The sequence below is a fragment of the Felis catus genome, chromosome A2 (genome assembly GCF_018350175.1).
Source record: "Felis catus isolate Fca126 chromosome A2, F.catus_Fca126_mat1.0, whole genome shotgun sequence".
NCBI lineage: Eukaryota > Metazoa > Chordata > Mammalia > Carnivora > Felidae > Felis > Felis catus.
In genome coordinates, this window is record NC_058369.1 from 18,328,175 (window position 1) to 18,339,131 (window position 10,957).

General features: G+C 54.4%; 1 protein-coding gene across 1 annotated transcript; it reads right to left on the minus strand.

The window, feature by feature from the left end:
* Positions 1-6,171: 6,171 nt before the first annotated feature.
* Positions 6,172-10,645, minus strand: CCDC71 (coiled-coil domain containing 71). Its single transcript, XM_023248702.2, has 2 exons — positions 10,517-10,645; positions 6,172-7,920 (listed from the first exon to the last, which is right to left on the minus strand). The coding sequence occupies exon 2, from the start codon at positions 7,866-7,868 to the stop codon at positions 6,450-6,452; it is 1,419 nt and encodes a 472-aa protein (XP_023104470.1). The 5' UTR covers positions 7,869-7,920; positions 10,517-10,645; the 3' UTR covers positions 6,172-6,449.
* Positions 10,646-10,957: the final 312 nt, after the last annotated feature.

Here is a 10,957-nt window from a genome sequence, read left to right on the forward strand (position 1 = left end):
ATGCTGTCTACAAAGTTGGGGCCAGAGCCAACTAGGAGAGGCCCCCAAGACTGTACAGTGGGGAGGAGCAGGCTAGGGGGCTCTCTGGGGACAAGTTGAGTGTCAGTGTCCTCTAACATTCTGGCTCTCTCCTCTCCCACACTGCCCTGAAAATATGGGCTCTAAGACACCAAACCTCTGACCATGCTGATGCTCCCACCTCGACTTCCTCACCTTCCTAACCCAGCCCAGCCTCTTGTTTAAACCAGTCGTCTCCACACACTCCCTCCCTCCCCTGAAAACCAAGTCTAAGCTTTGGTTTTCTCTTGCCCCTGCTCCTCCTGGACACTCATAGGCAACAAGGGGTCAGCTGGCTGGAAGCCCTGGCCAAGTTCAGCTTCAGCAGTGGTTTGGTCAAGGGCAACACAGAAGTGCCCAGATGGGAATTCATGGCAGCCATTGAGGTGGGGGTGGCACAGGCAGAGGCCCTCCCCAGCAGAACACCTGAACTAACGTGGGGGCAGGGAAGGAGAGTCAACTCCTGACTCTTATCACTTGATCCCAACTCCCAGGCCCTACCTTGTACCCATTGCTGTAGGCATAGTCACAAGGCCTGTAGCCCAAAGAGTCACCGCTCAGACTCCAGAACTCGGACTGTAAGAGAGAGCAAGTAGGTGGAGAAAGGACAGGAAGATCTGGGGCCTAGGAGGTCATATGCTGGGACTGCCTGTTGCAAGAGGAAGGGGAGTGAGCACAGGGCTTCAATGCTCCTCTGGCTGTAGCTGAGAGGGGGTGAGGAGACCTCAGTATACTCCTGCACAGCTTCATAAGAGGTAAGATGAGGATACTGCAGAGGCTAAAGTAAAAGTTAAAGGATTTATGTTCAAGGAGAGGCAAGAAGTGGATGGAATTCTTTCTTGGACTGAGTCTTCCTCCAAATATGTTTGTTGCGAAACATCTTTAAACCCAGTGCACAATATGTTGTAACTTGCTTCATTGCTTTTCCTTTTATGTTTCCAAAGCTCCCACCTGAGGGCATATGCTGGTTCAGCTAGCTGAGGTGGTGTTGACCTTAGTAACCAGATCAAGGAGTAGAACCAACCCATGTGCAAGGCTCAGTCTAGAGTCACACTGATTATACAGCCTTATACTTGTCAGCTGCTAGAAGCCTAGTGCCCAAAATCACGGTCAAATCAGAAGGTGGGGCAAGGCTTACCAGATAAAGTCTGCAGTCCCATCCAGAGACAAAGCGTTTGTAGTGACAGGCACTGCTGGAGGTATCACAGGCATGAGTGCCAGGGACCTGGCCTCAGGGTTAGTGTCTATGGGCTAGGGCACAGGGCTCGCAGGGTGCTATTGGGATTCCTGCAGGGATAGGTGCATGCATGTGTCATTAGAGCAGTGACTGGGGGCAGAGCAAGGACATGAGGGTTGGGTCTACTCTCAGGATAACTCACACTGACAACCTTCTGCCTGAGTGGGGCTTAAGCCACAGTGACCAGGCCGGCAGAGGTCACAGCACTGGCCCGACATGAACTCTACAGTGACACTGCCCAGAGAGGAGACTGCGGGTCTTTCTGTGTGGGCATCACACAACCCCCTTCCAAAGTAGCCATAGAGTCACAGTCACAGGCTGAATCATGGGTCAGAAGTGAGGACAGAGTTAGGTCAGAGGTCACCATGGAGCTGAAGGATCAGGGTCAGAGGTGGGATTGGGGATTGGAAGGCTCACGTTTGCAAGAGTGAAGAGAATGGGGTTCCTCCTGGGGATCTCAGTGGAAGGGCTGGCAGAGTTCACAGTGGCACCCAGCTGTGTTGTGCTGACATGTATCACACACACCTCCAGTCACATTGCCAGATGCCAGATACAGGGCTATGTCAAAATGACAACTGTGGGCATGCCCATTACACTTGCATTCTGGGGCAGAACAAGGAAGATGGATATGGAGCGGGCTGACTTAGGCAATTATGGCCAGGCACAGAGGACACGGCACGTATCCTGCCAGGTGTGGGGGTGCCCAGGCTCTGCTGCATGCCATAGGTGGTACTAACATAGGTCCTACCAATGCTCACAGTGGGTACCAACTGTGTGGTGATGGCAGATGCAAAGGCCACGCACCTGGCAGGGAGGAGAGCAAGATGAGTCTGCCCCAGTCCCCCAGCTTGCCCACCCCAGCAGCCACAGGATGCCTCTTTCATGGCGCTCACCATGCCTTTCATGTTGGCTGGGGCCTTAGCTGTGGGCCTGCACTCAGAGGCATGGCCATGGCATAGGCAGCTGCCTCTGGCCACAAGCTCCTAAAGGACATAGTAGAAGGGGTGTCTCTTTAGGCTCCTCCAGCAGCCTATCACCCAGCGTGTGCAATTTGGAGTTCACATGGAGATTTGTCACATGAAAGAGTTCTGGAGACACAGACTGGGGACCTCAGGTGCACTGATCATTATCCCTCTATGGCTGGGATGGAATAGGGGTAGGGTTTCTTCTCTCTCTGCATCATTGCAGCCACCTCTCCCAGCATTCATGCTGTGGGACTCCCCCATACCTGCTCCTCTAGGCATACCATCTTAGGATGACCACAGCCTAATGGTGATAATTCTACCTCTGCACTGCTCCAACCATGACATCACTCCTGAGGTGAGACCTGCACAATCCCACCTCTTCCTGGATACCCCATCCTGGCATTACTAGTTGAAAACTGCTTCCCCATTGCAGTTAACCATCCCATTCCCCAGTCTATCATCAAAACTAGAAATCAGTTTACCATCCAGCCAAACCATATATGGTATTAGTTTGCTTATTTATCAAGTTTTTCTCATTTTCATGTCAGATCCAAGACACTTTATCTGCTCCCCACTGAACACTGCTCAGAAGACAGATGTCTGGCACACAGTGGAGCTCAATGGGCACTTGTTCAATGTACACATGGGACAGATGGGTCCATGGCTCCTTTCTGCTCCACAGCTTAAGTCAGTTACTGAACCAAGCTTCCTCTTATACCTCCCTTTGCTGAGTGTCTCTCTCCTGATCAGAAGAGCAAGCAAGACCTGCTTGGGAACCTAGCATGGGGGCTCAGGGCAAGTAGTTGGTAATAATCAGTTAAGGTGGGTGGAGAGTAGAGAAAAAGCCAGGTTGGGGTATGTCATGCTTTAGTACTCACCTGGCCTGACTCTGGGTTGCCCTGCTGGGTTATGGTTATGTGTCTTGTCTTTCAAGACTTGTTTTACAAGAAAGAGGTCACAACCCAGAGACACCCTGGTGCCACCTAGAGGCAGCTGCAGAGACGCCAGACACCAAGTAAGGCCAGGGTGATGAATCAGGATGAGGACTCATCAGGGTGATGAGTCAGGGGGACCAGGATAGGGGCTGTGATGGAGGCTCATAAAAGGGACAGTTATAAGGTACAGCGACAGGTGCAGAAATGGGGTACATTGTTGATAGCTGGCATAGAAAGTAGTGATGGGAACCACAAAGGGGTCCCACAAAGAATTTGTGATGGGGCAGAGATAGAAACTGCCAGTCCCTATACACTGGGCATAGGTATGGGGAACAATGATGGGACAGGAAAGGGGGGCCATATTAGGTCCATAATAGAGGACCATGATGGGATAGAGCCAGGGAATAATGCTGGGGGACGGAGCTGGCTTGCCTCCCACCATACCTCACTGGTGTACACACCCAAGCAGGACCTCACCTCCCTGCATTATCTGGCTGTCCTGACATGCAAGAAACACAGGATTGGCTGTGGAGAGGATTACCCTGAATCCTGGGATTGTTTGGGTTCTCCATTAAAATGGCTGGGTCCAGAACTTTGAAAATAACCTGGAAGAAGCAAACCTGAGCTTCTGGCTTCACCCCAGGGCCCAACCTCCCTTCCTCTAGGTTGACCTTGCCCTCAGCAGAAGGCTCAATGTTGGAGTAATGCTGGTCACAAACCAGCCCTGTTTCTGTGGCCAGGGGTGGGAGGGATCCCAGGAAAGAGGCCTGAGCAGCTGTAGGCAAAGTATCAGCATACATGCCGAGTGGCCATGGTCCGCTGAATGCTCCAGAAGCAGAGTTGCCAGGCAGAATGTCTGAGGACAAGAGGGGGTCCTTGGGTCACCAGAGGGAAGCATCACTGGTGGCTGTGAGGTCAGGAGGCACAGAGCAAGCCTTTAGGCTGGGGCATGATGAACGTCATGATGAGGTGGGTAATGTAGAAGGCACTCTCTAGGTCCAGCTGGATGGTGACGTTCTCAACACCTGTAACCACAAGGGCCAATCAGAGTGGCTGAGCCCTGACCCTAGACCTGCACACATGGGCACACGGGTACCATCACCTCTCTCTGCCGGCCATCAGGTCTTGTTTCTTCCACGACCACTCCAAATCACATTCTCAGTGCCATGGCCTCCCTGATCCCAAATGTCACAAAAGAAGGAATTCTCAGATTCCTGCAAGAGGTACGTGGTTGGCCCCCAAGCCCCAAATTTCACAGCACAGGCCTCCCCCTCCCAGCAATGATCTGAACCCCCACAAAGCCAAACCTGCCCAGGAAAACCCAGAGATACCATCTCCAGAGCCCTCACCCTCCTCCCCACCTGGAGGTGACTGACAATGCAGTAGGGCTCAGAGACCACAGGAGGACAAAGTTCTGGCCATGGCCAACAATCAAATTGCCAGTAGGTGGGTAGCAGCTGCCACTTAAGCATTCAGGTAGGGGAAGTGTGTCTGACACCTCCTCAATTGTTCTGGAAGCCTGGACTGGGAAGGACAGCATCTGAACAGAGATCCTAAGGGTTCCCCCACCTCATTCTGCCCCATAAGAGGCCTGGAGATTTTTTCTCCTGCTCTGGATGGCTCTCAGGGAAAGCCAACCTCTCACCCGCTGGTGGCAGAAGCAGAACTGAAAGGAGCTGCAGACTGGAGAGGAGGCCTAGCCAGGCTGGGGGTCCTGGGCCATGGGAGCTGAAATCAGACCTGAGAGAGAGGATGAACAGCGGGCTGCCCTTGAGGAGCTGGGTGTGGCCCCATACTCACATGGTAGATAAAAGCAGGATTGCCAGAGACAAGGAGCATGCAGGGCTGTGAAGCCATGGTGAGGCTGGGAGCAAAGGGGGTCCCCAGAGCCTGGGAGCCAATGGAGGTCACACCCTATTAATTGCAGCCACCAGATGCAGAATAAAGGTGGGGAGGGCGTACCAAGAAGCAAACAGAACTTCTCTACAGGTCTGCCATCCAATATGGCTGGCACTAGTGGGGCCAGGATTCAGACTAACCCATAGAGACAGAAAAGATCCAATTCTCATTCAAATGAGGCTCCCACCTCTATCCCTGAAAGGCTGTAGGTCTCTAGGAGCCTCTGGGGAATGTGTCCCTGTCCCTGCCAGCCCCAGGCACTGCCTTTGGGCTGGGCAATCAGGAAAGGAGTGGCAAATGGGCAGAGACCTAGTTTTGCTTGGCGCCCAGCCCCCTCTCCAAAGCATGAAGAGCGGAAATGTCTGAAATACACAGGCCCCTGTTGGGAGGCATAAGGCTGGACCTGGAAACAGAATGCTTGGGACCCAGGCAGAAAGCACTGCTGATGGGGTGAAGCAGTGTGGAAACTCTCCTGGTTCAGTTAAAAGAGTACCCAACTCATCCAAGGTGAAAATTCTGCAGTCAGTGGACAGACTCTGTGGCTCTACGACCCAGAGCCCTGGCCTCTGACTCAACTCCCAACCCCTTGCTATCAACTGGGGAAGATAAGGCTGGAACAAGGAGAGGCAGAAATACTATAGCTAATTTAGGCCTGGCCCTGCCCTAGACAAGCTCAGGCAAAGCCCCAAAGTTTCAGCCAGAGCAGGGTAGGAGACAATGGCCCCTGGGGAGTAGTACCACAAAACCCCCTTTCCCTGGCCTAAAAACCTGCTGGCTGCAAAGTTCCCCACAGAGCCACCTACTGTCCTCCTGCAGGGGGCCTACCTGGTCAGTGCAGACCTGAGGGAGGCATAGAGTGGCTCTGCCCCTGCCCTCAGGGGCAGCTTCTCACACATCTACAAAGGCCAGCACCTCTAGAGAAGCCTGGGAGCTACTCTTTTCACTCACACCCAGGACTTGTCCGGGGCTACCAGGACCCACTTTGGCAGCCCTGTTCCTGGGGCCACTCCTCCTATATGCTCAAGCTGGCCTACCAGCAGCTATAAACACAAAAAAGACCATGAAGGGTGGGCAGGGAGACTGGAAGGTGGAAAGGTATAAAACGTGATAGATGGAACAGTGGAGGTACAACTTGAAGAGTAACAAATCACAGTGCATCGCGCCATGAGAACACCCCTCCCACCCGCCCATACCACCCCATATCCTCCAGTCTCTGAAAGGAGAATGGTGGCTCTCAGGGCCCTGGAGAGGCACCCGGAGTCCTTGGGGTTGTAGAATCCATGGGCATTGCACACTGTGCCACTGGTCACACAGACAACTGGGCTCAGTTTCCCCAAACATTGCTACATGAAGGAATCAGAGTGCTGAGTATGGCAGCAATGGCTGGAGCTGTATTACAGGGGACAGGTTCACACGGAGGATCCGCTGAGCCCGCTGCCGAACCTCATCGTCTGAGGACCGCCTGTCCACCTTGATGGCCCGGAATTTCAGCAGCTTTGCTGTTCCAGGCCCTAGCCATGCCTTAGGGGATCGGGACCCAAGTCGTGTTCTTTTCCGGGGAGGAAGATCCTTTGCCTCCTCAGCCCTTTTCCTCTTCTGCCCCACAGTCTCAGGGTGGCTTTTCTGGCCCCTTCTTGCAGTCCTGGTCTGAACAGACCCTTTTGGCCTGCCTCTGCTCCTGGACTGAGTCTTAGTTACCTTGGCCTTAGATCCCACTGCCTTGGCCTTAGCCCGCACTGCCTTGGCCTTGGCCCGCATAGCCTTGGCTTTGGCCTTGATTCGTGCTGCTTTGGCCTTGGCCCTGATCCGTGCTGCCTTGGCCTTGGCCCTCATCTGTGCTGCCTTGGCTTTCGCCCGGGCCTTGGCAGCTCTGGCCTGTGTTCGAGCCACCTTGGCCTGGGCAGCTTTGGCCAGTGTTCGAGCTGCCTTGGCCTGGGATGTTTTAGTGCCCAGGGCAGAGCCACTTTTCATTTGTAGGCCACTGAGGGACCCAGTAGCTTTGCAGGTCTTTTTCCGGGGCATAGTGCCTTGTTGGGGTCTGGCCCTGGGGCCTCTATGAGTCAGACATTTGGGGCCCTTGCTTGTGCTTTTGGGAGCTTTGGGCCGAGAGTTCCCTGGTCTCTTCCCTGGACCTTTGCGCAGCTTCAGGGGAGAGTCTGCAAGTGAGAGCTGCAGTGACTGTGCCTTGTGCTTGGCACCCAAGCAGGGCATGGGAGTCTTTAGTGGAACCAGGGCCTCAAGGACAACAGAGAGCCGCATGGCAGGGTAGACACCTGGATAGAGGTGGGCAGGGAAGCCCACTGCTGCACCCCGGGCACGGCTGGCACTTGACTGCTTCAGGGAGCTCAGCAGCAGGTTGGTGGTAGCGTGCTTGGCAAGGGCTGGTGTGGATGCTTTGGCCAGCCTTCCAGATAGTGGCATAGGGAGCAGCGTGGCCCGGCCTGCAGGCAGTCGCATGGCAGTTCGGGGAGCACTGGCTGGAGGTGATGTGGCAGCTGGGGTGGGGGCACGAGCTTGCAGCTTCGTCTGGCTTGGGGGGTTAGCTGTGCATGAACTATAGCCATAGACATCACCGCTGCGCAGGATGGTAGGTTGGAAGCCATCATCCCGCAGGCCCTGCAGGAAGGCTACAAGCTGGGCCTCTGTGGCACTGAGATCCTGACTCATGGGGTTAAAGACAAGCAGCGCCTCCTCCAGGGCCTTCTTCCCTGCCGTGGAGATCCGCGACCAGGAGTGCACAGCTTTCTCCTCCACATGCTGCACCACCACGCTCATGGCATTAGGCACTGCAGATCTGCCTGGGTATCCGCAAATCAGCGCTTGGCACCTCCAAGACAAGAAGAAAAGAATCAGTAAGAATGGCACTGAAGGGCGTTTGGGATGGTACAGCATGTTACTCTTGATTTCGGGGTTGTGAGTTCAAGCCCCATGTTGAGTGCAGAGATTACTTAAAGAAGATATATCATTAGGGGCACCTGGGTGGCTCAGTCAGTTAAGCGGCCGACTTCGGCTCAGGTCATGATCTCGCGGTCCATGAGTTCGAGCCCCGCATCGGGATCTGTGCTGACCGCTCAGAGCCTGGAGCCTGTTTCAGATTCTGTGTCTCCCTCTCTCTCTGACCCTCCCCCATTCATGCTCTGTCTCTCTCTGTCTCAAAAATAAGTAAACGTTAAAAAAAAAAATTAAAAAAAAAAGAAAATATATCATTTAATTAATTTAAAAAAAAGATTGGGGCACCTGTGGCTCAGTAAGTTGAGCATCTGACTTTGGCTCAAGTCATGATCTCATGGTTCATGAGTTTAAGCCCTACATTGGGCTATTGTCAGCGTAGAGTCAGCTTCGATCTTCTGTCTTCCTCTCTCTGCCCCTCCCCCGCTGGTTTCCTCTCTTAAAATAATTAACTAAACTTAAAAAAAAAAAAAAGATGAGCACTGGGATAAGGGACAAGGCATGTAGATAATAAGTCCATCAGGGCTTGTGCTCTCCTTAATAACAACTATGGATACACAGGGCTCTTGCCATAGTGAGCCACTGCTTGGGGCAAAGCCCTGGTTTCCTGACTTACTATAGTGGCAGGGTGAGGATCAGGGTGGCAGGAGGGATCCACATGGGTCAAAGGCAGTTTTGAGATAAATGTCCAGAAGCTCATCAGAGCCATCTAACATGCTATTGGGTCCCTAGGAAGATTTGGGCTTGGTTGGCCCATTTTAACTCAATTCTCTATTTTCTGAGGCCAGAAACCTGGTATTAGACTCAACCCTGGGAATAGAGGTGAATGTCCGTCTTCAAGGAGTCCTGTACAGAAAGCAAGACAGAGACCATGAAAGTTCTTGGGAGTGCACACTGACACCCAGCTCAGCCTTCCAGTGGGTCAGGGAAGGATTCCTAGGAGAGGCAACACCTAGGTGGGACATGAGTGATGAATAGGAAGGACCAGATGGAAATGGAGCAAAAAGGGGAACAACCAATACAATGTCTTAGAAATGAGAAACAGTAAGGCACATTTAATGTGTGTGACTGGAGTCTGTGGTCAGGGCTGGGCGGTCTAGCTGTGAAACCAGCTGAGAGCAGGGCAACATGAGCCTTTAAGTCTAGTCAAAGAGCCCAGACCTACACTCAATGTCAATGCCCACCTCTGTTCCTCCAGCTGCTGTTATCCAGGTGCTCAGGGGTGAACCTCCCTGTCCACCAGAAGTTCTGCTTTTGGAGTCCCCAGACAGGCTCAGAAGCCTGACTCCCAGAACTCAAATCATGGAGACTAACCTCAAGGCAAGAGTCAGACTCTCCTTCAACAGAAACTAAAAAGATAAGTAGCAGATACTCATGACACATGTCTGGGCAACCAGGCTGCCTATGGGTCAAGCAGCCAGACCAAGAGCTCAAGGTCTGACAGCCAAAGGCTCCAACAGGATGGCTAATAAGGTGGACACTAGAAATCTGAGCTGTCCTAACTAGGGTCTGGAGGGCTGCAGACCTCAGTGCAGCCCAGATGGAGCTGTCTGGGCACACTCAAGTTGTCCCAGGCTTCTCTGAAGAAGCCACAGGCCATCAGTCATGACTAATGTCTAATGCCTAACCTGGTACTGAGGGCTCCCAGAGGGAGCCTGATCCCAGCTGTACCACAGCATTAAAAGATCAGCTGGGATCAGGCAGGTCCCTGGGGCCAGGAGGCGCGTCTGTGCAGCTTCTTCCCGCCGCCCTAATGGAGCAGAGGAAGTTTTCAGAATCCCCTGGAGGAAGTGCCCTGGGGCTCTTTGTTTGGAAACATTCTTGGATCCTCAGGTGTCTCTGGCACTTCCTCTCTCCAGAGGCCATTCTCCAAACACAATCCTTGCACATGACTTTACTTCTTTTATTTTTTTCTTTCCAGGGGATGTAGTTTTCAGGGCTGTGAACTGTAGAATAGGGAGGAGCCTGTTTCCCCGCAGGCACAGATATTAGGGGTGAACCGAGGGCTCTTCCGCCCAGGTCGGTCTAGACTCTTGGGAGGGGTCTTCTGGGTTTTCCAAGAGGCTCCGGAAACAGAGGCTGCAGTCTGGTCCCCGACTTCCCTTCACACGTGCCCCCGGGGCCGACAGGGAAGTTGATGAAAGATGGGAGACAGGAGAGGCCTCATCCAAAGGGGACCAGGTTGGGGGGCAGATCAGGGCCACTGGCCTGGGAGTCCGCGTCCCTGGGGCCTGAGCCGCGGGTAGGAGCGGGGATCTTGAAGGCAGCGAAACGCGCGGGGCGGGCGGGGCGAGCCCGACCCGGTCGCGCAGCCCCAGGGTGGGGTCGCTGAGCAGGGGGTGGGGGTGGGGGAGGATCTTGGCCGGGCTAGTGGAGGGCGCGGGTCCCGAAAGGGCCGACCGCCCGGCCCATCCGCCCTGTCGCCTCGCGGACGGCCCCTCCACGGCGCGGCTAGGCCCATGGCCCCAACCTACCGGCGCCGCCGCGGGGACCCAGGACGCGCCTCTGCGCCGCCTCCGCTGCTCCAACATGGCCGCCCGCTGCGCACCGGAAGCGCGCCGCGCTTCCGCTTCCGGGACCTGGCCCGCCCTAGTGACCCTTGACCCCCCGAGACCCCGTTTCCCCCAAAGTCTGGGAACGGGGTAGGTGGGTACCTAGGAAGGCTTCCTGGAGGAGGTGGCTGCGGGGACCGCTCTAAATCCATCCAGTCCTGTGCAGGAGTCTGAGGAGCAGAGGTGCTCTCAGAGGCTGTGGACAAGGCCTGCCTCAGTCCCAAGCTCCTGACTTGAGGGAAAGAGGAATGTCCCCTGCCTCGCTGGGAGTGTTGCAGGGGTATCTCCTCTGAGGGCAGTAGCCCTGCCTCTCTTCCTGACAATGAAGCCCACGTGAAAGGATGGTGCTGGCGTGCACACAGC

Bases quoted from the DNA above. Each gene is read 5' to 3' on its own strand.
- CCDC71 (XM_023248702.2), bottom strand. From the start codon at position 7,868: ATGAGCGTGGTGGTGCAGCATGTGGAGGAGAAAGCTGTGCACTCCTGG.